The sequence below is a fragment of the Pomacea canaliculata genome, linkage group LG14 (assembly GCF_003073045.1).
Source record: "Pomacea canaliculata isolate SZHN2017 linkage group LG14, ASM307304v1, whole genome shotgun sequence".
In the NCBI taxonomy this organism is placed as follows: domain Eukaryota; kingdom Metazoa; phylum Mollusca; class Gastropoda; order Architaenioglossa; family Ampullariidae; genus Pomacea; species Pomacea canaliculata.
In genome coordinates, this window is record NC_037603.1 from 16,754,211 (window position 1) to 16,780,265 (window position 26,055).

At 37.0% G+C, this 26,055-nt stretch overlaps 1 protein-coding gene across 4 annotated transcripts in view; it reads right to left on the bottom strand.

Annotated features, from left to right (window-relative positions):
• The window catches only part of LOC112555408 (protein Mo25-like), a 26,664-nt gene continuing 609 nt past the window's right edge, over positions 1–26,055 (bottom strand). Inside the window, exons 2-10 of one of the 4 annotated variants that reach the window (XM_025223792.1) lie at positions 16,724–16,810; positions 14,562–14,761; positions 12,920–13,108; positions 11,125–11,289; positions 7,549–7,667; positions 6,917–7,085; positions 5,838–5,963; positions 3,338–3,481; positions 1–2,388 (exon numbers count right to left, since the gene is read on the bottom strand). In XM_025223792.1, the coding sequence (XP_025079577.1) occupies positions 2,158–2,388; positions 3,338–3,481; positions 5,838–5,963; positions 6,917–7,085; positions 7,549–7,667; positions 11,125–11,289; positions 12,920–13,033 (1,068 nt within the window). In that variant the 5' untranslated portion in view covers positions 13,034–13,108; positions 14,562–14,761; positions 16,724–16,810 and the 3' untranslated portion in view covers positions 1–2,157. Of the gene's footprint in view, positions 2,389–3,337; positions 3,482–5,837; positions 5,964–6,916; positions 7,086–7,548; positions 7,668–11,124; positions 11,290–12,919; positions 13,109–14,449; positions 14,470–14,561; positions 14,762–16,723; positions 16,811–26,055 lie in introns of those variants that run through there. The other 3 variants (XM_025223788.1, XM_025223791.1, XM_025223789.1) reach the window with 3 other exon arrangements.

The window sequence follows — 26,055 nt, forward strand, 5'->3', positions numbered from 1 at the left end:
TACAAATAAATCATTTTATTCCAAGAAAGAAAGTGGCATCTTTTTACTGTTATTAAAGAGATTTAATAATTATTAATTCATTAGAATAAAGAGAGGAACAAAGTAAACTAGAAAGAACCACACATTTCATCAATTCCAGTGATACCCATGGTCCTACAAACACACAAAAAGAAATCTTTCATTCTGCATATCCCATCACAGGTACCCATCAAGTCAGCTGTATACACCTGATGATTCTTTTCATTTTTTTTAAAACAGTGAAGGTATGCAGCCTGACAATGAAAGCTAAAAAAATTTGTACACACCATTTTACTGAGTTTTGGATAACCAATTGAAATTGTGTAATTTTCACTGATACTGAAACTCTCCTTCGTTGTATCTCTGCAGTCCTGTCTACAATTATGGGCTTTTCATTTTCTTGCTTATAATTGAAGCTGCGTTTATGAAACTGATTTCTTTTTCTTTTTTGTATCATCTTTAAAGATATTTGCCAGCATCGTGGTGCACACTTTTTGTATGCTTTTGTTTTGCTAGGAGCCATTGTGTTAAAATACACCTGTTAGTGATGTGAAGTATATCACATTCGCATATAAATGATGATGAGTGTTTGTATTGGGAACCCATGTTACAGCAAGCAGGACAGGAACACTTCCAATCAAGAAAACTAAATCCCCATTAATCACTACAAAGGAGATCATCCAATGTTTCTGGCAAAAATACCAACATTTAGTTGAAGATTCTGAAGACCTTGACTTATGATTAAAGATTTTCATCTCTGTACTAAACAGTAACCATGTGGATATGGATGTGTGCACTAATGTGAAAAAATGCAATAATTCTCTAATAGTGCAGAGTAACAACTGCCTAGGGAACACTATCATACCAGATAAACATATGCACAGAGAAAAGGTGATTACCGATTCAATTTATTAGCCTTTATGAAGAATTAAAACAGGCTGTCAATATTCATTAAGTGCTGACTACTGCAAAATTCTGATGATCATCGCGTCAAAATCTTTGACTGCTAATGACTGCCTCCATTTTGAGTATCTTTTTGAAACACAAATACTTATTAGAAATGCAGCCCATGCATTAAAATAAAAATCTGTGTAAATCTGCCTAAAGTGGATTAAGGGCCTGTGTACCATTAAGGGGTAATAGGCACAAAAAAAAAGAATTTGGGGTGAATAATAAAGGAGAATGCATATGTCATTGCAAACAAAAACAGTCCTCAGACATCCAGTAGTTACAATAGCAATGTTGATGCCCAGTTTACTACTTTCTTTGAGATTAAAAATGTCTTTTGACTGATATTTTCAAGTATTAATATCACTAAGAGTAACATTCTCCCATCACTTAGATTAAAGTACAACTCTGCTGAAAATTTTTTAAAAAAAAGATCAAATTATCTTTTGCATTAGAAATTTTTATTTGACACTTTCATTAGAACTTTTTATCAATTGGAAAAAAATCCATCTACCCAGTCCTTTATATTAAAGTTTCATTTGTAAGGTTTACAGATAATGATATCAGGAACAGAATGTATCACTTTAATCCTCAACCTTGGTCAGTGAGGCTCATCTTGAAAGTTTCACAACAGCTGGAGTAAAAGAACCATGGCACTTAACACTTTTTTGTTTTTGTCAACAGCTAGCTGATGGATGCTACAGTAAACTGGTCAAATATCAAAGGCCTGACAATGAAATGAAGAGGTGAGATTCAACTAACACATTCACTTTTATACTTTATTTTACATCAAATATTGTGACAGTGTTGACCAGTCAATGATATTTTTGTCAAGTGCAATGCAAAAAGTTGTCTACCCTAAAGACTTTAAACATCATTACAATCAGTGTACTGAAGATACAGCACTGAAAACCTACAAACAGAGTGCTGCTTTTCAAAATGTTATAACATATTATATGATTTACTTTGCTGTTTACAAGTATTAGGACATATTCAAACAACCTTGCTGAAAACAAAATAGGAACAAATGTGCACTGATTCCCACATTCTGCAACCAACGAACTTCTTCATAGATGAAAACCCCACCCCGAAATGCCATTCCAAACTTCCACAGTTCTTTTAACTCGCTACCCCTGAAGAAGAACAATCATCATAATAGACAAGCAACACTACAAGAAGCTTAAGCCACTGTTATGAAGCTGCATCTGTCTTCAAGTCTCCAGGAACACTTTTTTGTGAGTCAGCTGTGTCAGGGGCACGCAACTCTTTAATCTGCTTAATCAGGTAGGCCTTTTCATCGTTGAACTGCTCATCTTCGCTACGGTCTGTGTGGAATTTAGTCAAGAATTCCACCAGCTTGTCTTTGTTGCGTAGCAAGATGTCCAGAATAGGTTTTGGTTTGTTGGGGTTGGCAACAAAAACCTGCACAAGAAAACGCTATCTTAGGACCAGTATTAGTCCTCTAGTGCATATACTCTTGCTCAGTTTCCTCTGCACAATTGCTCAATGCTTTATTGGTGTTGAAAAACAAAATCTGCTAGTTGTAAATGCTTAAACATGTTATGATATGAATACTTAACTCTAGCTCTACCTGCAGGGATTCATCTTACATTTGATGTATCAATATCCACCTATACATGTGTGTGTCTGAGAGTTACAAGGTTAAGATGCTGCTTGCTGACAGTATTTCCATTTGCATAAATTTCCTACTGTGGAGATCAGCACCCTACTTATTTCACATTTTCAGACTTCTGCCACACATTTGAACTGTGAGAGGTAGAGTACAGTTCGATAAATCAAATTCTTGATAGCCACCTTTGTGCCCCACTCACTTAAAGATACTCTCTTGATATAAGACAGCAAATGCTTTTTGCTTTGCAGTGTGCTGCTCATTGAAGCATATCTACAATGTCAAACATCAAATAACTAACTACATACTAACAGCAGAGCTGTGGTGTTAACAATCCACCCAGATTAAAAAAAAATCACTGGTATCAGTATTATTAACAAAACTAATAGAAGGTAAGTGTTCTTAATTATTGGAAGCGTTAAGAGAATAATTAGACACAGAAAGTGACAGCACAGTGAAGGAATGAGGATATGGGCAGTGACAGCACAGTAAGAGAAGAAAATAGATATATGGAATTGCAATTTATTCAAAGGTATTCAAGAAAAACAACTATTTGTCTTATATATTTACTCTCATTTGGGATATTATCTTTTATTTTGTTAACTGAAAAATAATCCTTTTTCTGAGAATTCTTTAGAATTGTGCTACAAACTGCTTTATTCAACACACATTCAAGACATACAGCCACCTCACATACATCAATGGTTTGACTCTGTATATTTGTGTGCCAGTGACCAATACCTTAAACACATGGAAGGCCTCAAATTGGATGTTGCGTGACTTCTCTCTTAACATGATCATCATAAGCTTGAGATTATCAGGACTGCTAATGTAGCGTGTCATTGTCTGAAAGTTGTGACGATCTAGCAACAATTCTCCCAGCAACTGAAACATGCATGTTAATGCAGTTAAAATTATTAGTAATGCAAATGGATAAAATTAAATCAAAAGCAATATCCTCAACATTAAGCATAAGTTGGTTATTTTGTAAAAAATATCCAAGGTAACTGACTAATAAAATCAATCACTATAATAAATTTTATCAATACAAGCTGATCTTAATCCACTTATAAGACTGGCTAAAGCATAACTGCATCCTCTAGACTAGGACAGTGTCTGCACTAAATGCTTATCACAAACAGTGCAATAAATGTTGCAGGATTGTTGACAAACCACTAATTAATGCATGGATGGATGCAGCAGCTGAGAAGTTCTCCTAGACGCCTTTACTGAGTGACAGAAAGCAGATGAACCATGTTAAAGTTTGTCCAACTCTGGATGTTTGCCAGCTATTTCTTCCTTGGTCAACCTTGGTTGGCTTCCCTTAAAAGGATTCTAAAGGCAAAATAAAACTGCTTAGAATCACGTAAAGAGTAGGATAAATTTGAATCTCGTCTATTTATATGTGTGTTCATGGGGAAAACTTTGAAGGTTTTTAGTAGAGTGTTGTATTTAATAACAGAAATTACACGGGACTCTTTTTTTGCTTCCATGAAGTCTCGTTCTCCGTCACGTGACCCTATGACGTGTGGTTTCCATAGTGAGAACCAAGCCTCGAGAATGTGCTGCACCCGACTGCCCCGAAAAGATGGGAAAAGATTCAAAATTTTCTTTTCATCAGTTTCCGACAGACAGAGCCTTACAAGCCTTACAAGCAGAGTGTGTCATACGAATAAAAAGACGATGTCAAATTTTCGCAATGACCACAGACACTTCCTGTGCGTGTGACATCATAAGGAGACTGATGTCACAAGGAGACTCCTCTGCTTGATCATCTCGGGAAGATATCGTGGTTACTCAGCGGAAGGACACAAGGGTCGATTTCACTTGATTTTTTCAATTTTTATAAACATCGGCAACCGAAATACATGTAGTGCTAATAAGTGGTAATTAAGTGAGAAACGAATCCTTTATTTCTCCTCTATTGCTCTCGTGCTCTGTAATTGTAACTAAATATATTTTTGAAACGTTTGACCGTCGCCAGAGCCTTATCACAAGCCTTGAGTATCCCTTTAAGGGTGCCCTGAATCTACCTCAATAACTGGGGATGGGGAAGGAAAGCAGCCGGCCAACATACCAAAATCAAAGATAACCCCAATATTACCTTTATGAATCAGAATGCAGGAGGAGGTTTCCCACATAAAAACTTCACTAGAACAGTAACTGCACTGAAACAGCATTAGCAATGGAATTACAAGGCACAAAGGGAACTCTTTAGTATGCGCACCGATGAGCTTACAGGGTCACTCAAAATATAAGGAAGAAACATTAAGAATGTTTTCAAAGATTTTAACAACAGAATCATCAAAGCAGCCAAAGAAATTATACCATGAGATGTGAGAAAGAACTACATCCTATACTGGACAAGCTCAGCAAAGCCAGAGAGAAAGCCAATACCAACCCTAGCCAAGAAAACATCAAGCTTCAGTTCCAAATTCTAACAGAACATAAAACATTAAATCTGATGGTAAAGCCTTACCATCTTTAAAAATATAAAAAGTATCTGCCAATGGTATGGACCTGAACAAGGAAATCAAAGAGCCAGATTAAAAAAAAATGCTGACAAGTACAGTTTTTCCTATTTATTGTATTCAAAAATCTTTTATGCTTGATTTCAATATGCCAAACAAAAATGAGATGGCTTTTTGTTTATGTTTGAGGACAGAGATGTCTATTCAATTAAGCCATCTTTTCTACTGTTGTGTAAAAGTCATATCCATCTGATGTGTATAGGGCCAATTCTCTGACCACCCTCTAAGCAAAAAAAAAAAAAGTTTTGAAGGCTGTCTCTATTCTTTGAATGTCTACATGAAGTAAAGTTGAGTGCCTAATAGTAACTAAATTTAAAGTTTTTTTCAAGTTGTCTGGATTTGTTGACCAGGAACAAGCTGTGAATCATTCTGTAAAACAGGCTGTTTATTTTCCCTGAAATCACAACTTTGGAAACAAAGGGTTAAAAAAAAATTTGGTTGTCTTGCTGCCAATGCTTGGCCACTCATGGCGTTTGTTTACCTCAAGTAAGAGAGAGTCACTTGTGCTACCACCAAACCTTTTAAGGATAATACCAATGCCCCACTACCTTCCAAGAATTTTAATATTCATAGGATCAAGGATCAAACATATCAAACTTATAAATTTATATTTACACAAAATATTAGGGAGATACATCTGCTGTTCTGACAGAAACTATGTACAGTCAAAAGGAATCTAAGGCAAACATGCGCTACAAGAGATAATTTACCTTAAGCGCCTGCCTGCGTGTGACATAGTTTTCAGAGTACAATAAATGCTGATAATGCGTGAAGAACTTGTCATAGTTATTCTCCAAAAACTCCGCAGACAGTGCTCGATGCTTTGTTATCAACTCCTGTAAAAGAAAATTTATTCAATGAACTTTGTAAACCTTTTTTTCATGTCTAATTTAAACCAAAAGCTGGTACACTTATAGACAATGCACTCATCTTTGGAGCAGAAGGATGTAAATTCTAGTCTTGCATAGGCTGGAATTAATTAAAGCTCAAGTTGTTTGGATCAAGAACAGCACAATTTTCCTACACTTGCTGTTTTGATAGCTGACATTTTCTGAGCCAAGGGTTTGTCAGATTCACTTGCTCAACCATGCTTTAGCATAAGTGCAGGCAATTGGCTGCACACCAAGCCACTATATTTTGGGCAAGGTGGTTTCTGACAGTAAGCTATGGCATTATAATTAAATTTTCTGTTCTTTCACCAATTTTGAGTCTGAGGCATTAATTAGTGCAACAGATGTAACTTTTAAAGCAACATGCTTTAGCGTTTGGCTTGATCTTAAAGAGCATTTTAAAATTCCTAAAACTTTTATTTTTAATTTACTTTTAATTATGGTTGTATTTAAAAAGATTTACTGGCATCAGTGAGTTTTTCAACACAATGTTCTTTTGTACCAAGAGCATGCTGTATTAAAGTATTCAGTTTCTTAGATAACATTAAAACTGATTCAAAGTTCATAAAATATTCTACTGGACTTTTTTTTTTATAGTAGTTTCACATTTTGTTAGTGGACTCTCAAAATTCATAATTTGTAGGCAAAGTGTTAAATTCTTAAACTTTTCTAGGTCTTGAATGGTTATTTGGTTTTTTTGAAGTTTTCCTTTAAAACTTTCTATGACCTGATTATTGTGGGAAAAGTTTTAATTTAAATGACTGCATGGAAGATGATGGTAAAACGGGATGTAGTACTTAACAAGATGAGTTAGGATTGGTAAAAAGGAAAAAAATCATGTATGTGCATTTTATTAATGATATTTCTCATAAAAATGTCATTTTTATATACAAACTTACTTTAAACGTGGAGAAAGCATCTGAAGCAATGTCGAAAGTGGACACTTCCACATATTCAAAAAACTTGTAGAATTCTGCTGAATGTAACATGATCTTTGCCAGTGCCTCATACCGACAACACTCACGAAGCATCATGCCACAGCTGAGTGCTATCTCGTGTGTTTCATACCTGTTACAGATAGGCAACTTTCTGTGGCCATCAAAAACCATTTTTGTCATCTGATCTACTTCATACCTGTTACAAACTGTCCAGCTTTCTGTCCATCAAAACTTATTATACTATCTCATATTTTTCATACCTGTTACATACTGGCAAACTTCTCAGGCCATTCAAACCTCAATTGCATTTTAAAATAGCTTTATGAGCTTATTATAAAAGATAACTCTGAACTAAGAATGAAAAGGTCAGTTGTAGATGCTATTAAAAGTGGGGCTCAAAAAATTTCATATTTTATTAAATGTCTAAATGCAGCATGAAATCAATGGGAACATTAAGCGATGGCCAAACTGGCTGAATAATCAGAATATTCATAAATATTCAACCTAGAGGTATGAATAAAAGTAATATCTAGTGTAAAATAAGGATTTTAAAAACTGTAAACTTTATTATGTGCCAATCAATGACTATTTACCCTCTTATAAGTTCAATCAAAATGTCTGGTTTCATGCAGATATGTTCCACTGTTGGTGAGCGAGTGCCTATTTGGCGTCGAAGAAGATTATTGAAGATAACCACCACATCTTTCCTGCCCTGAAAAAAACCACAAAAAAAAAAATGTTAGCCTTAAAATATACAAAGGAAGCAAAATGTGTTTATATGAGGTTCAGCAAGTGTAGGTGAGGATAAATCTTTAGGAATATGTTAAAGGAACAAGGGAAATTTTTATAAGTGAGGCTTAAATGATAAATAATGCCATTCTAAATCATTTTCACTTAAAAATTTTAAGTGCAAACTGCTTGTTTAGTTGCAATCACATCTTTCCGTCAGAACTGGCTGAAATCTTGCTAGCAATTATTATACATGATATTTTTTAGGATGGAGGTCATACACAGTTAGATATACACAAAGTCTCCTTGAATGTCCAAAGCTGGCTGAAACAAGTGAAGAGACTGCAAATAAAACTACATGATAAAGGGACTGTGTGTGCAGTTAACTGCTGGTTTAGCTGGTCAGCAAGAAAACATATGTGCCAGGATTTCATTAAATTCCTCGTTTCAAAATATTTTTCCTTAAAATTTAGAGTGTAACATGTTTCTAACTTAGTGCTTAGCCATATCCCTAATATTTTAAATTCTGATGGGTTCCATTTAAACTTCAGGTGTAGGGAATATTTTATGGGTGAATTTTTTCTATTTCCTAACCAGATAGCTTCTGTTTTTCCGAAATTTATCTGCAGTCCTGACATTCTAGTGAATCTATTTAATGTAACCAAAGTGTTATTAAAAGATAAGTCATCACCTTCCATAAAGATTTGTGTGTCATCAGCAAACTGTAATATTTTGTGTTCTTTTTCGTTTATTCTAATACCTCTTATGCTAACATTCTTCCTTATCATTACTGCTAGGACTTCAGCACAAAGTATGAATAGGTACGGTGATATTAGATATTGGCTTAAACGAGTTATTACACCAATGGGAAGAGTGGCTGTGCTAAAATCATTAATACTATCAAAATTAATTTATTTATGGATACTGTGGCCTAATCCCCCTATCCAAGATATACAAGAACTCCAAAAGCAATGCTTTAACTTTGTGTGGGATGGAAAACCTGATCGAATAAACAGGAAAGTTGTAGTGAAAACTGTTCGTAATGGTGGCTTAAATATACCTAACATTTATCAATATATAAAAGCGCTAAAGCTAATATGGATTAAAAAGCTAAAATGTCACTGAACACCAATGGAAAGATGTAGTGATAAAGATATACCCAAAGCTCGTAGATATAGATAAATATGGCCAAAATGTGTACTATGACACACAACATAAAAATAAATTTTGGAAAGATGTATTAAATGCTTATAAGGAATTCTATTATTATGTCAAACCAGAGACATCAGAGGAGGTGATGGCAGAACCAATACACTTAAACAGTAGATTTCAGCTTGGCAAGAAGGATATTTTCTTCAAAAAACTGGGTTAGTCAGGGGTTATATAGAATTCAACATTTTTATAATGAATCTGGAGTACTTTTGTCCCTGGGTGAAATTAATGCCAAGTATGGAACAACAATAGATATAGTTACATACACGGGCTGTGCAAAAATAATTAAAAAATTTGTTCAGTCAATGGGCATTACAATTAGGAACAACACTGCACAAGAAACATCAAAAACTATTAAACTAATTAATTCTATAAAGAAAGGTTCTAAATATTATTATGAAATATTGACAGAAAATACAATCAGGCCCAAATGTTGTGAAAAGTGGGAAAATAAAATAGGGGCCCAATTACCCTGGAAAATAATATTTTCCAAGGTTCAAGGAATAAAAGATATTAAACTAAGATGGTTTCAGTGCAGAATTACCCACAGAATTCTAGGTACAAACTCCCTGGCAGAATATATGGGGGTAGAAGTTAATAATAAATGCACTTTCTGTGGCAACGAAAGGGAGACAATTGAACATCTATTTTGGCGCTGTAAGGCAACCAGACTATTTTGGACAAGCCTAGAAAAGGCAATAAGGGAAAAATGCTCTAAAAATAATAAATTAGCACTTAACGAATCTGTAATACTATTTGGATATGAAGCAAACTGTCCAATACATAAGACATTAGAGAATATACTACTAGACATCTCAATGACTTTAGACCGGTGGCCTTAACATCGTTGGTCATGAAAGTATTTGAGACAATCATCAAATCATTGATTCTTAATGCCGCTAACAATCGTCTTGATCCCTTGCAATTTGCATACCAGTCCAAGCGAGGTGTTGATGATGCTAAACTGTTCATCCTCCACACTGTAATCAAACACCTGGAGAATCCTCACGCCCATGCTCGACTATTATTCGCTGATTTCTCTTCGGCCTTTAACACTATCCAGCCACATATCCTAGCTCAAAGACTCCTCGACGAGTTTTCCCTTGATCATCAGCTAGTGTCATGGATAATTCACTTTTTGGTCGACAGGCAGCAACGAGTTCTTGTCAATGGCACTTTTTCCGACTTAACCACCACATGCACCGGCTCACCTCAGGGATGTGTTCTATCCCTGCTTCTGTTTATCCTGTATACCAACAGTTGTCGCAGTAGTCATGAGGGTCACTATCTTGTCAAATTCTCTGATGACACTGCACTGCTGTCTCTCCTTAGCGGGCCGGTGCACACTCACGGTGATGCTTTGGAAGAATTCATTGTTTGGTGCGATGACAACTTTCTAGAACTTAATGTGAGTAAGACGAAGGAGATTGTCTTTGATTTCCGTCGGAATTCTCCACCGTGTCCCGTCTGTGTCATCCATGACAAGGAGGTGGAAATTGTTTCTGCTTTTAAATACCTGGGCACCATCTTCGATAGGCGACTTTGCTGGGATGTCAACACTCAATCTGTCGTGAAGAAGGCTCAACAACGCCTCTTCCTCCTACGGAAGCTGAGGTCTTTCTCTGTCTCCCCCCAATTTCTTCAGCTTTTCTACAGATCATATATTGAGAGTGTGCTGTCCTTCTCGTTCATCTGTTTCTATAATAGTTTATCGGTGAAGGACAAGAGCAGCCTACATCGGGTGGTATCCACCTGCTCCAAAGTCGTTGGATCCACCCAGAGTTCTCTTCAGGATCTGTATAACAGGAGGACTCTTCTGAAAGTGTCTGCCATCCTTCGTGATGACAGGCATGCTCTGTCGGGTGAACTTGTCCAGCTCCCATCAGGTCGCCGATATAGTATGCCTGCATGCAGGACAAACCGACTGCGGCTGTCTTTTGTTGCTTCAGCCGTCAGACTTTTGAATGGATTATGAATGTGATGTGCATGCGATCATGTATGACTTTAATCGAGCTGGTATGATTGACTGCAACACGACTGCCTGTGGGTTGCATATATAATCGAGCTGCAACTGAATTGCCCTCTAGGGATTAATAAAGTATTATCTTATCTTATCTTATCTAGAAGCAAAGTTTTAGGTTGTAGGACATCCTACAACAGCCTCAGCTTTACTCTTTGCTAGTTAATTAGTTTTACTCATTTTCACTGCACAACTTGACAGTGCTCACCTCAAACTCAATCTTTGGAAGATTTTGCACAAGCATTAACAACATGTTTGATTGGTACATCTCCACTGCTAGCTGGGACATGTGCTCTGTTTGTGGCTCCTGTTCTGGGGTTCCATACAGCATTGTCTTTATGGCTTGGAGTGTTTTGCATACATCTTCAGAGGTCTGTAATGTACAAGTTCAAAACGCTCTTCTTTAAGAGGTCAGGAAAAAAGCACAAAACACTCAAGCACAGTCCACTAAAAAGAACAAAACAAAGATTCCTTATACCATATAAAAGACAGGTATCAGTTATCCATCTGAACATTGACTTGGACTACAAAAATAACAACATAAATAATGGTGAGTCTTTTTAATTCTAATGTTTGTTGCTAGTAAAATGTGACTTATTTCTATGCCCCATTTGTTGATGATATGAAATATATATATATTTTTTAAAATTTCAAGCATTGTGAGCATTTTGCTTTCCAAATATCATGACATAAGGTTTTCAATATATTCATCTATGTTATTTCAACCAGATAAATCAAAACAAAACAAGGAATATAGATTAATGGAAAATTTAGCATTTGAAAAAAGAAGATAAACAATTAATAAATTATTGAATTTATGTGAATGTGTTTTATATTTATTGGAGCTTTTCTGAATGAGAAATACTTGCATCCTGAATTAGGAAGGCCACATGATGTAATGGGGTTTTGTATGAGTTTATTAAATATTTCATTCTAGATGATGTTTTTCTTTATTCTCTTATCTTTAATAAAATACAATAAGCAAATGGATACTAAATCATGTCATGAAATTCATAGGAGTCATAAAGTATGAATTCAACAAATACTTTATAGGAAAGAGGTGAGAATTCATATTTACTTACCCTTTTTATGCTTTTGTTATTGTAAATTCATGCCTAAATGAGTAACTAATTATCAGTTTCCATTCAGTCTATTTATCTTCTGCTATTTTAAGTGCTCTTTATTATTATTATCTCATGACACTGATGCTACACTTTGTAGCTTCTAATCCACTCTCAGAAAGGTTTCTAACAAGTCCCTTCCAGCTTTTGAATTAAATCTTGAGACTAAAATATTGTAAAATGACGGTTATTTAACCATATCTGATTATGCTAGTGACTTTGCTTTCTTGATATTTGGCATTTTTAGTCTAGGTCTATGAAGCTGAGTGCTTGTGGGGTAAATGGCTATTTCTACTAGATTATAAATTACCATCATTAAGTCTTGACAACTACAGTGACTGTTTTGAACACTGCAATGTGAACTGAGTAATGTCACAAACACATCACGCTGTTCATAAATAAATATATTAGGAGAAAAAAATTTTTGGCTTCTTCAGGGATTGTTTTACTATTACTTTCCTTAAAGAGCTAAAATTGTCAACCACTAAGGTATTTTGTACTCCAACAGCCAAAAATGACAGTAAGTAATATTTGAAAGCTAATGTATATTTTGATAAAGTATTTCATTGTTTATGCTTAGATATATTGTGTAAATAATTTTTTTTTGTTATTTCTGTATTGTGACCTACTTTCATGACAAGCTTTCTATCCATACAGTTATCATTTTTCATTTGAATTTAGTTAAAAAAAAAACAACTCTCTCTTGCAAATCACAAATTGGAAAACAATATTATTTACAACTGAATTCCTTTTTAATCCCAAAAAATCACTGATACCTAAAAAAAAAAAAAAAATGCACTAACTGTCGATGATGGAAACAATTTAAAAAAAAAAAAAATATAAAGGTATATATTCTCATTTTACACTCTGAAATACAGTTACCTTTTTAACTTCCTTTTCACCCTTTTCACGGTCCTTGGCCAGTTGGGTCAAAGATTCTTTGAGGGTCTTCACCAAGTCCTGTGGACTCTTGGTTTTTGGTCCAAACAGTGGCATGGTAAGTACCCTGCTCCTTGTGTATTGCAGTCACAGTACAAAAACAGCTGACTCTCTGTCACCCACAGATTGTTGCTGAAATGATGAAACAACACACAGGATATGATGGTTTTAAACAAATCTGCTTCCTACAAATGATTTAACTGTCACTGTATAAGGCAGATGTTACAGTACCATCCAGAAAATCCATTTTAAAATGCATATAATGAGAAATTTTCTAGTTTCAGGCTACCTTCGCCTGTTCAAAACTTTGCACTTTAGAATACACTGCAGAAACAATCTGCCGATATGTACCTACCACAAGCTTTATATGCAGTTTCTTTTACTGCCCTGCCAGATCAGAAACACGTCTATGCATGTTGCTTTGAACTATTTTGTTAAAAGTATTCAGAATTCATGCACAATGCAGATATGAAAGACAAGACAAAACAAACATCATAAGAACACTCAGTTTTACACATAAAGATTTATTCATAATGTTTTTTTCTCTTACTAACTCAAAGCATTGGCATAAATGAATGCACTCAAGCACATGAATAATCTCACTCCCACACACGCGTGCATTTGCGCACACACAGTCTCCTCAAACTTAAAAAAAACAACTTTATGCACTCCATAAACTAGTCATTCCTCAATGAGAAATTTAAAGACCTTAAGTGAATGCACTTCCCAAATGCCATCTAAGTCCAGTCTGAAGTTATAAGCCGTTTTTCTAGCCCTTTAAACTATTCAGAATCTTTTTTTTGTAGTGAATATATTAACTTCCACTGAAGCAGGTGGCAGCTGTGCATTTCAGTCATTTTGACCTTTGTACGAAAAAAAAACTAGCACCCAATTAAATAAAGATTTTTTTTCTGCCAAGGATCTAAAATGAAAGATAACTGTATAAAACAGACAGTTAAAATCTCTGCTGTATTGTGGTCCACCATACCCTTGCATTTATATACACTGTATGAAGCAGGACTTAAAAATGTTACTGTATTCTGTATTATACGATCTCATGTATAGACAGTGTATGAAGAAAAAACTATATTTTTGTGCACAACACACATTCTTGCAAAATTGTTTGTTCTCTCTGTTTCCATTACATTCTCTTTTTCTCCCCTTGTTCTCCTGTCTTGTTAGTATACATATGTATATTTTTTCTTTACATGCTTGCCTGTGTGCGCATGTGTTGCATGCGTACCTGTGTGTGTGGTATGTCCATTTCTCCTCTCCTTGTTCTAGAAATGAACTTACATAGTAATCAACTTTTTATTGTAAGCTGTATTTTCACCAATGATTTTCTTTTGCGTCTGGGGTGCAGTATGTTTGTTGAGTGGAGATTTTGCATGTGTTGCACTATGTGCTCGAGGGAGCATGTAGTGTGTAGTGCTTCTGAGTGGTGTACCTTGTGTCCACTGCAAAAGTAGGTACCACGACAGCCGTTACAAGAGGAGGACGACATAGTGTGAGAAAGAGGGATGGCGCCTTAGAGGAGATCAGTTTGTATAAAGACATGAACTGACGGTCATTTCACAAAGACTACCAAGAAGTGGAGTCTTGCATGAAGTCATTCCTGAAGAGTCACCCACTACATGACAATGAGCATCAGCATAAGAAATGCCGGTTTGTTTGTGCCAGCGAATTTGTGTTGAATGGCTGCCTCTTCCTTCCACAATGGACAGTCTTTAGAAGCAGTGGGCCTAGGGTTTGCAGGAACTTGCCCCATGGCCATAAATCTGACAGCTGAAACAATGCAATGGAGAGGGAATAAAAATTAAAACCTTAACTTGCAGATGCCCGACCTAGATAAAGTCGAATATTTTGGGAAGACAAAAAGTAAGGCAGCAAATTAGTTTGTATTAGGTGACCCTCTGCACTGCTGTGACTCCCTGTAATGCTTGCTCTGAGCAGATGTCAACCTGACATCCCAGCTTGGTCAGGGCAACAAATAAGGCCCCTTGCAGAGTGAGGGATTAATAGACAGTCATTTTGATAACAGGGTCAACAAACACCTTACCATTTTAGAGGTTCTGTGCGTTCTACACTAGACTAGAAACTGTCTGGTTCTTAGGTGCTTTATAGACACAAAACCTGTGGAGATATTTGTAAAACCACAGTCTACCATGGAATAGGTGAGTGGCAAGAGCAGCCAATCCTACTTCTCACCCTCCACAACAAGAAAACAGGACCAGGCCCCCTCAATCATCTTGGACATACTTCTTGTTCTCTGAGGACAGCTCATTCTCTCAAAAGTGTTTTCCCAGTTTCGATATATTTGTAGTCTTAATGGAAAATGTATTGTTCATTTCTTCTGCTCCCTACCCACTATGAAGCCCAACAAGTGGTACCAAAAATGGCATCAGGGCTACAGAACATACTCGTCTACAAAGATGGAGATCAGATTGACCCAGGTCACAGCCTTCTAGCAAAGCTAGGGTATTGTACAACCTACCGAGCCTCACCAAGCATCCATCTAGAAGTCCAGGCCTTGTGTGTTGCTTTAGACTTGAAGTCCTGACAAAGACAGTGGGAGTTCTTTGATCTTTTCATAAAGAAATCACAGACAGAGGCAGCAGCAGCAGATATTCTTTAGTGGCTAGCACAGCTAGGAGGGTGGTAAGCCACAACAAAACAGCTTGCTTCCTTTGTGAGGCAGGTCATTTTGTTTTCAGAAAAGTCTAGTCAGAAAAAGTATGCGATGGAGATGTAGCAGTGCAGAATTATACTTAAATAAAGAATTCCCCAGTGCTTTTATTCTGTGAACATTCAATTGTGCTTTGGAACAAACTACAAGAATTTTTCTGCAAGATGCATGATGGAAAGATCAGTTACTGTGTGCTATGTTTTTTCTTTACAGTCAATTTTCCACCACCTTATGCATCTTTCTGGATGTGGTAAAAAAGAAAATCTATTTTTACAAAAACAATCTTTTCTGAAAACTTTTGTTTATGGTTTTAATGCCTACAGTTATGTCTCTAAATCTGATTGAAATTCTTAAATCTATAAGAGAGTTGTTACCAGGGTTGAAGACTCCTGTGTGCTCTGTATAAAAGACTAGAGAGTGATAATGAATGTATAATACATTAGTTTAATACTGGTTTTAAAATAATTTTTTACAGGTTAAATACAGAAGCAACGAATAGAGGGAAAAAAAATCATTTTGAGCTACAAAATCATCCATTAAAGTGGATGCTGATGACCATATTGTTTCATAATTTTAGTTTTTGTCAAAATCAGAATTTGTATCTCCTCACAAAATTAAAAGGGCTGACGTAATCTCCAGCTGGAAAAAAACCTAATGTTACGCAGGTTTTGTTTTTATTTAAAGCTGAAGAGACTGCTGTTTTGTTTTTAGCTAAATTACCATAAAACTCATCTTTATATATTTCTTCAGCTTCATCATCTAAGCCTGCATCTATACAACTGGCCACATGACCATCGCTAAAGAAGTGACTTACCATTTACCTAAACAAATCTATCTTTTAAAAGTGCACATTTATCTGATTTGAAGAACAACATTCGGTGCTAATGCAATTATCATATATCTGTCAGTAGAATCTTAGATGCTGGAAAATTTCAGGCCAGCCGCGTTTTTTTTTTTTTTTTAAAGTAGTAGAAAGAGCCAAACACAAAGTATGCTGTCTCACTAAAAGGAAATGAAGCTTTTGAAGGAATAACACAACTTGCAAGTGGATGGATACAGACCTGAATGGGACCACTTCAGACATGTGGAGAACAGACAGGCCTTTACCAAATAACTGCCTGCAAAATGGCTGGGGATTCTTTGCCCACCTGCAGAGAAGGCATGAAGATGAAACAATGCCAACAGAAGTCCAGGTTATATTAGAAGAAATGTAAACAAACCACTGCAAAGATGGGAACAATGCATAAAAGAAAACAAGGAAAAAGAAAATCCTCATCCAAATATAAGATCTTCTGAAGCATGTACAATCTCCCTGCAAACTACGTGAAACCGAAAGGATCTGAATAAATATCAAATAAGAGCCTAGACCACCAGCATCATACCTCAAAAGAAAAAAAAAGTCTGTACAAATCCAATGACAGAATGTAAGGCACTAATAAATCTTGCCAATTTTATATCTTATGAAAGCATCATCAAAACACGATAGCAAAAATGACATATGGTAGATACTGAAAAAAATAATAAACTGAATTTCACCATAAGGAAGTGAGGTCAGCATACTGTGCACAAAAGATAACGAACAAACTAACAGTTAATGATACAACAAAGAAACCCCAGCATCAGCAAACAGATGAAACTGTTGCCCATACCACTTGAGAAATCAAGAAAGAATATAAAGCCTTATTATCTTCCCTCTGCAGACTGACTACTGTGAAATTATTGCCAATATATATATTATAAAGAAGCCTATTCTTACATTAAGTGATATTTGAGTAACACTGTACTGTTTATCAATGAAGTAAAATTACTTTTAAATGGGCATCACTGTATAAACTACAAGAAGTATTATTAGCATGCAATGATTTGTCATATGCACAGATTTATGTGCGGGCAGGAGAGTATGGCCACCATCCTGTTGAAGAAGCGATGGCGCTGGATTGGTCACGTCCTCCGAGGCGGGAGCAACTCCATCATAAAAACTGCCGTGCACTGGACGCCAGAAGGAAAACGCAAGCGAGGTCGGCCCAAGATCACCTGGCGCCGAACTGTGGAGGCAGACATGAAGACCCAAAACCTCCGCTGGGGTACTGTGGGGAGTCTAGCCCAGGACAGGCAACCTTTGTCGCTGCCCTACGTGCCGACCGGCATAACGGGAACTAACTATGTGTTGTATTTACAGAAAAAAATCAAAAGACTTGTATTCATTACCTGATAATAAAATCCCATATCTGTCCGAGATCAAAACTTTTACAATGTCCTATGACCCCCAAATATTTGTCTAGGAAACTGAAGAGAGCCATTTCAATGGAATCAAGCAGATTTTACCTTCAGCAAAAGATTTTTGGTGTCTATAGGTTTATTATGTAGCTCTTCAGAGAGTCACTACAGTTCCCTTATTTTTAAAACTATGAGTGTGCACCATCATAATTATTAGTTGGTTTCATGTGGTAACTTTGTGGATGGCATGAAGTTATTATAATAAAAAGCAGTAACTTTTAATAAAGAGAAAAACAATTTATGCAGAGGCTTTGGCTATAAATACAATAACTTTTTGACAAAGAACAAATTTAATAACTTAAATGTAAAACACATGTATAAGGTAGGTTGGTTGGTTGTGTATCATGCCATTCCAGCAACTAAGGCTATATCACGGCGACAAAGTAATCTTGCTTTAAAAAGTTTAGGGGCATATCCCCCAAGCGATATAACCAAAAATCTTAATCAATAAAACCACACAAGAAGCGAGAATAATGTAAAAAGGTGAGTAAAGTGTAAGGAAAAAAAGGTTGGTCCAAAAAGCCATCAACAAATCAAAAACCCAAAACTATTAGAACATAAAAAGCTTCAATCTTATGACAGAGCCCTATCCTTCTTAAAAATGCAAAAATAGCTGCCAATGGCATAGACTTAAACAAGGAAAACAAAGAATCTGTTGTAAAACACTGCTGGCGGATACTCTGGAGTTCAGGACAACTAATTAAAACATGTACCACACTAAACTTTCCTTGACGGAACTGGGTTGCAAAGCTGTGTCCTAAATATACGTTTGTCAGAACTACCTCCTCTCACCACACAGAACGGCACAAAGATAGGTGGTCGGAAAGACAGGGAAGGGTGGCATGTAACTTATTTGGGCCCAGAGTGTCCCAATGGCATTGCCACAGCGGCTGAACATAGGAAGGAATACTGATTTACAGTCTGATGACAACAGCGATAAATTTGCCAGAAGACTGCCAGTAATTTGCCAGAAGAGTGACATGCAGCCTTGGCGGCCTGGTCTGTTTGAACACTGCCTGGAATACCAGGATGGCCAGGAGCCCAAATAAAAACAGTGTCCTTGTTTCGCTAAATGAGTGAAGATGACCCCACGGAATTTTACTTCCTGGACCATTGATAGAAATAGATGGTTTTGGAAACATACCTCACAGTTTACAAAGTGGATGAAAATTTGAGGAAGAGAAAATTTGAAGCCATTTTCTGTCCCCCACCTTTGTACACCATTTATGCACAGTTGAGGCCGGCTTTCAAGGCATGGTAGGGATTAGCCTCGAATGCAGAGAGCAAAGTCATCTACATACAATGAGGCCTCCAAACCTGTACAGATTTTAAGATTGAATCTATTTTGACATTGAAAAAAAAGCTAGTGAAAGAATGCTGCCCCGAGGGACACCCATTTCTTGTTCCTGAGGATCAGACAGGATAGACCCTACTCAAACCTTAGAGGTGGTGCGAAAGAAAATTAATGGAGAATAGCATAAGCCAAAAGCGTGAAGATCCAACAGAACACCTTGCTTCCAGGTAGTCGTACACCTTCTCCAAAACAAAGACAAAACAACCTAGTAACACTTCTGTCTTTATTTTTACTTTTCTGGTGTTTTATATATTTGTTCACTTTATCTTTTTCTTCTTTTTTTTTTTTTTTTTTTTGCTGCGCAATGAGCATTTTTCTGAATGGATACCTGCGCATTACAAATAGACATCATCATCATCATCAAATCAAAAATACACCCCTAAAACATGTTCTTTGATGATGATGATGATGGGGTCTTATAACGCGCAAAATCCGTATCATGGAGAAACGCTCAATGCGCCGAAAAAACAAAAAAGCATCCCTCACAAAAGTCTCAAAATGGACCAGATGGTCCATGGTGCTGTAGCATTTTCTGAAGCCATACTGCAGGCTGGAGAAGAGATCTTGAGACTTGAAATGCCAGGTGAGCTGGGCATTCACCATGTGTTCTAGGGTTTTGCACAGACAACTAGTAAGAGGGTGTCATGAACCACCCTGGTTTAAGGCCAGAACAACAGGGCTGAGGTCAGGTAGGTAATTATAGGTGGGCAGCAGTCAGTGAAAGCCTGTCAATTTTTACGACTTGACAGGTCACCTTGATGGAGGCAATTGAGGCGCAGGGTCGGGAGGTAAGATGTAGCAGTTTAGGGGTATAGAGTGGTAGGCAGTAGCTTCTCTAGTAATAGACCGATATCATCAGGGCAAGGTAGATTTGGTGCAGGGGGCTGTAGTAGTGTTCTAGTAGTATATAGTTTATGGTAGATGTTTAGTCATGGCCTTTTCCCGATACACCAGTGGAGATTACTTTCTCTGAGCGCCATACCAGCTGTAAGCAGAAAGTCCATGAGGGAGGCCCGTTTCACATGAAGGCGCAGCGCTACTTGGAATCTTGGAGAGTGAGGAAGGGATCTCCGTCCTCGTAGACGACAAGAAGGGGATACACCTTTGAACCGGCAACAGCAACTCTGCCACCCATTGCCTGAGGCAACAGCTGGGGGTAGCAAATACTTTGCCTGCATTTTCCTGAAGTCTTAGTTGTCTGGAGCCAGTGATAGAAAACTAAATACCAGAAGTAGACATCATGGTAGCAGATGACAAAGAATGACTAGTAGTGTGGTAGTGATGGTTGAATTTGCACTTAACACCATTGAAAAAAATCTTGAGAGTAAACTGTCCAGTGTTTGAATGAGAAAATGCATGGGGCCTAGGAAAAGAAGCTTTTTCTGCACCTCAAAGTTGTTTTACTTTTTCAGCATATGATCACCCACCACAAAATGAGTCCTAATGTTTGATACAAAATTAATACAAACAAATAACATATGAACTATAAAAGAATAAACAACAGTACTAATGATGAATAAAAACAAGTACAGAAAACGCAAAGAGGAGCCATATAACAAGAACAAGAGCTGAGTAACATGATATTGCAAAAGGAAGGGTCACTAGCATTATGGGAAAGGTTGTTAGGAGTAATGTTTGCGGAAGAGGTGCCTTTTCAGAGCACGTTTAAAGGATTCAATAGTGGGTAGGTGGCAGATATGGAAAGGGAGAGAGTTCCCTTGTTTTGCTTCACAGTAACTAAAAATCCTGTGGCCACATGTTGTTTTGGTGACAGGAAGAGTAATGAGACAATCATCAGACAAAAGGGGAGTTGTCTAGCTGGGATGTAAAGGAAACACAGTTCAGAAAAATGACCAGGGCAGGTGCCAGCAAAGAAATTAAAACACAGCACCGACAGTTTGTACTGGATGTGAGAACGGATGGGAAGCCAGTGAAGGAAACGAAGGAGAGGGGTGACATGGTGGTTTCCTAGCTCTAAGCACCAGATGTGTAGCAATGTTCTGTACTTTCTGGAGTTTATGAAGAAGGTATATAGGGCAGCCAGCAAGGAAGGAGTTGCAGTAATCGAGTCTGGATAAAACAAATCCATAGACAAGAGTGTTGGTAGCGCGCGTCGACAGAATGTGACAGATGGCGCTGATCCTGAGTAGCTCATAACAGGCAGACTGACAGACAGCTGTGACTTGTTTAGCAAGAGTCATGTCTGAAGTGACGATGAATTCCAGATTCGTGATGGAGGATACAAAGGTGTTGTTAGTTTTGCCCATCTTGGTGGACAAACGAGTGAAGATGAATTTCTTCTTCTCGAACATAGGAGGGCTTCCATTTCATCATCATTGAGTTTAAGTTTGTTTGTTACCATCTGGTGCTGGTAGCAGAGTGATATTCAGCTGATGGAGTGGAGCAATTCAGCTGCATATCATTGGCATATGATTGATGAGAAACGTTGTGAGACTGAATGCAAGATGAAAGTGGCTTCATGTACAGAATAAACAGAAGTGGACCGAGTACCGAGCCCTGGGGGACAGCACAAGAAAGTTGAGCAGGGTGAGATGTTTTACTACCCAGAATTATCAGAAGAGAAATCATCGGAAGAAGATGCCAGGATACTTCAGGTGCTGAAAGAGAAAGAATAGCAAGATAAGGAACAACTGTGTGAATGCAAACCCTGAATGCAAATAACTAGCTGCATCCTTTGGCTCCAAGAGCACGAAATCTCCAACTTGAAGGTGACCTAATGAACCTGTCTAAAATCTCTCTTCCAATGTATTCCTGACAGCCACCCACATTTTATGGTAAGTGGTGCAGGAGAATAAAGAGGACACAAACTTCTGCCATGTAACTAACTTTTACTCCTAACTGTGTGTTAAATGTCTGTATGAGTATGTATGCCTGCCCTTGTGAGCGAAGACAAATTTCTGTCCTGGGTCTCCTGGACAGACAATAAAGTCTGTTTTGATTTTGATTTTATTTAAGTTTTCTGCTTTGTTTAAAGATATAATGACATTTAAATAAAGTATATTGTTTACTGTCTCGTCTATTATCAGTAATATCTAAGTTAATGTGAAGTCACACCCCCAAGCATCAGCCAGTGGCACACATGCTTAGAAAGTTCACACCAATGTGCTTTATTTTAATTCATGAACGACTAGGGATACATTTAGGATCATTGGATAAGTTACTGGAAAATAATTGCTACTACTGATGTCATCCTCAATGGTTCCATTATAATCAAATAATAATAATAATGTGGTAGTTGATGCTAGTCCCATGACCTATTATGACAACAATTATCTGTTAGAAAGAGATAATGATCATCTGGATAACTGACAAGGATGATGGGACAGAGAAACAAAGATAAACACTGCTCATCTACATCCATCCCTTACTTGCTAAAGGAGGCAAAACAATCTGAAGTAGACAAAGATGTTGATTAAGAAAGGAGTTCATACTGCTATCACACTGCTAGGATTGCAGCCCAGAAACAAAACCAATTTATACTACACACATTCTTAAAACTGAAAAATGAACTGATCACAAACTCCCAACTCTGTCAGCTATATTTGTATCTATGCTGCTTCATTTCCCCCCACCCACCCAACCCCAAAAAGAGTTTACTGTTACCCTTCAAAGCACAATCATCACTTAATAATCCTCTGTCAATCTGCCCTCTTTTCGTAGCAAGACGACACTGAAATTCTGTGCTTTCACCAATTTCACTTTGGAAACACACTTTTTACTTAAAAACTACACTATTTTATCATTCTTAAAAAAATCCTAGATTACCTCTTCCCCACTGAAAATTTTTTAAAACTCATTCTATCTTTTTGATATATGATGAACCACATAGGATGCTGCATGTTGCGTAGATTAGATTTTGGATCTAAGCATGTCATGTCCTCTGGTGATGAGACATGTTTGTGTCATCCTGCATCTTACTCCCTGAATGTCACTGACTGCTGTTGCCTTCACTTCTTCAGTGCCAGGACTGTGCTTTCTCAATTGTGCTGGCCTCAAACTTCAAATCTGGTATTCTGAGGAATTTTTCTTTTTTGCTGGCCTATATGTGAAATTCAAGACATTGCTTGTACCTTGCTTTGTGAAGGTCAACTTCAAAGTCCACTGCTGGCAGGAAGGGAGTGAGCATAATGATAAGAACACTGGAACTTACTGTTTTACAGATCAGCATCCATATTATTATTATTTTTGTATGTTTTTCTCTTTAGTAAAGCGCTTTGAGCCTGCCTTTAATGGTGGGGAAAAGCGCTATACAATTCAACTTTATTATTATCATTTTTGTATCAAAAATAGTTATGGCCAGCAGTTCAACAGTTAAATGGCAATCTGCAGACACTTGTATCTCTTAACTTTTGACAACCAATTGTCACCGCAACTTTTATTCCATGTGCCATTCACTTGATAAACTCTGCTGGCTGCGATCTTGTACTAACCTGAGGTGGCCTAGGGTCACCCAATGTATCTGCTGTTGTTAGGAATGTGTGTGTGTGGGAGAGAGAGAGAATGTGTGTGTGAAAGAGACACTATTTCGACATGTACATTTATATTATCTTCTGTATCATGTATACACTATTGCTAGTATGAGCACTATTTTGAATTGCTCCTGGGGATCAATAAAGCTGTAGTGTATCTTCTTAGTCTGAGGCAAACAAATATGTCTGTCCCATGCAGCAACTTTCAAATCTAACTAACCCTGCTAACCCTGTAAGATGTCCATCATATTTAATAATTTTTACTCCAAAACTATTTCAACTAAAACGGATAATACCAATCATTTAACTAGGTGAATCACACTGAAGTAGAGTTACGTCATTTAATGTGTAAACTGGAAGACAGTCATTTTTTCTGGGTTATCTTTCTTTTCAAAACTAAGATCACACACGAAGATGACTAGCAGCTTTTCTTCTTTCAAAAAAAAAAGAAAAAAAAGAACCTACTTCTGAAGTTTATCTTGTCTTTCATTATCGTAAGTTATGTTTATTCATTTCTACATATTGTGTAGAACCCATTACAATCCACTGAATAAAGGACTAGACATCGCAGTGATCATAACTATATAATCCTGTGTCCAACCTTTTCTTTAAAAATAAAATTAGACATGCCCAGTTTCCTTTAAAAAAGTGCTTGTTTCATGCTGAAATAAGGTATAATTGGTTCTAACTTTGAACTTTAATTATAACTTTGATTTATTTTTTAGTCATGGTGGTTCGATGTCTGTGCTGGTGGGAATGGGTACCTGATTCCTCAAAGGGCTGGGGAAGGTAAGGCAGTGAGGGAAAAGAGATGGGCCTGCCCTTACAAGCTAGCCACAAGTGAGGTCTCTAACACCTTATTTCCCAATGGACTGAAAACATCAGGAGACAACTTTTACCTTTAGTTTATTTTTTTTATATAAATTCTTGAAAGTCATCCCTACACTCGCGGGGGTGGGGGTTGGGGGTGGGGAGGATATTGGTGTTTTACACCGATCCAGCAACTAAGGTTATATCACAACAAGGCAGCCAGCCTCGTAAACAGATGCCACACGCAGAAGAGAACGGCATGTCTGAGACAAGAGCTGAACCCAGGACAGCCAAGCCTCACTGTACTGGTGACAGGCACTAACTGTTGCACCAGTGGACCACGCCATTCATAATAGGGTATCTGAGTTAAAGGTCTGGACTCAAAGAGTTAAAGAGCAATATTATAGTTGGTTTTATCACCATGAGTAATGTTTATTTATTTCTACTTGATGACTGAGTGTATACTTACTTCCTGCAGGAATAAACTATCGGAGGGCAATGCAAAGTCTGTGTAACCCTGTAATACTGCCTTCTTTTGTTTTTTTTGTTTTGTCCTTCTATCTTGCTTAGATCATTCTTCAATTCTGTCAAATGGATGTTTTTGTATTTTCTAGGTTAAAGCTCAATCTTTCATGTATTTATAAAGATGTTTATTTTAAATTCTTTTCTGTGAAAACTGATTACTTGTATTTTCAAATGGCATGTTCTCAAGTAAAAAAAAAAATTGCAAATGCTTCCTTTGATGCTTTAATGTATGATTTCAGTGGCTGTTTCTCCTGTCTTATAGTGAAATGCATTTGAACATTTTGGTGCAAGTAATAACTTTAAACTGGGTATGTTCTGTTAGTTTAAACTATATTATTATGCAGTGAAGTGGGCAAAATTATGAAAGAACAACCTTTACTTCAGATGCAATTAAAATTCATATTTTCAGTGCACACACCTTTAGTATTATTTTTATATTAATGCACTAGACCACCAAACTGTTGTAGGTAACATTCAAATTACGAAACTAAAGTGCACAATGCTTCTAAGTAAAAGAAAACAAAATTTGTACAAACATGTTAGTCATGTAGCATGTATGGTGATATGTTAAGGTGCTTGAACAGATACACTCCACTGGAGTGGCTGAGCAGACTGAGCAGAAGGGAGTGGGGAGTTGAGTTTTGTAGTATTAATGACCTGTAATGAACCACTTCACTTTTTCCCATCAGTTAAAATTGGCCATGCAAGTAAGGTTCGTGACGTCACTTGCCACCCGAGTTCACACTTTATTATTCAATGTGTTTGCACGCTTCAAGTTAATCTGCTTTTATTGTTAAATAGGTGTACTGTCACCACCACACCCACTTTTTGCTGAAATGTGAAGGGAGATTACTCAAAGCACGTCTCGCACGGCCGAATTGGCAGAATACTTATATTTGTCCGTTTCTCTTTTCCAATTCAAGACTGTATCACAGTT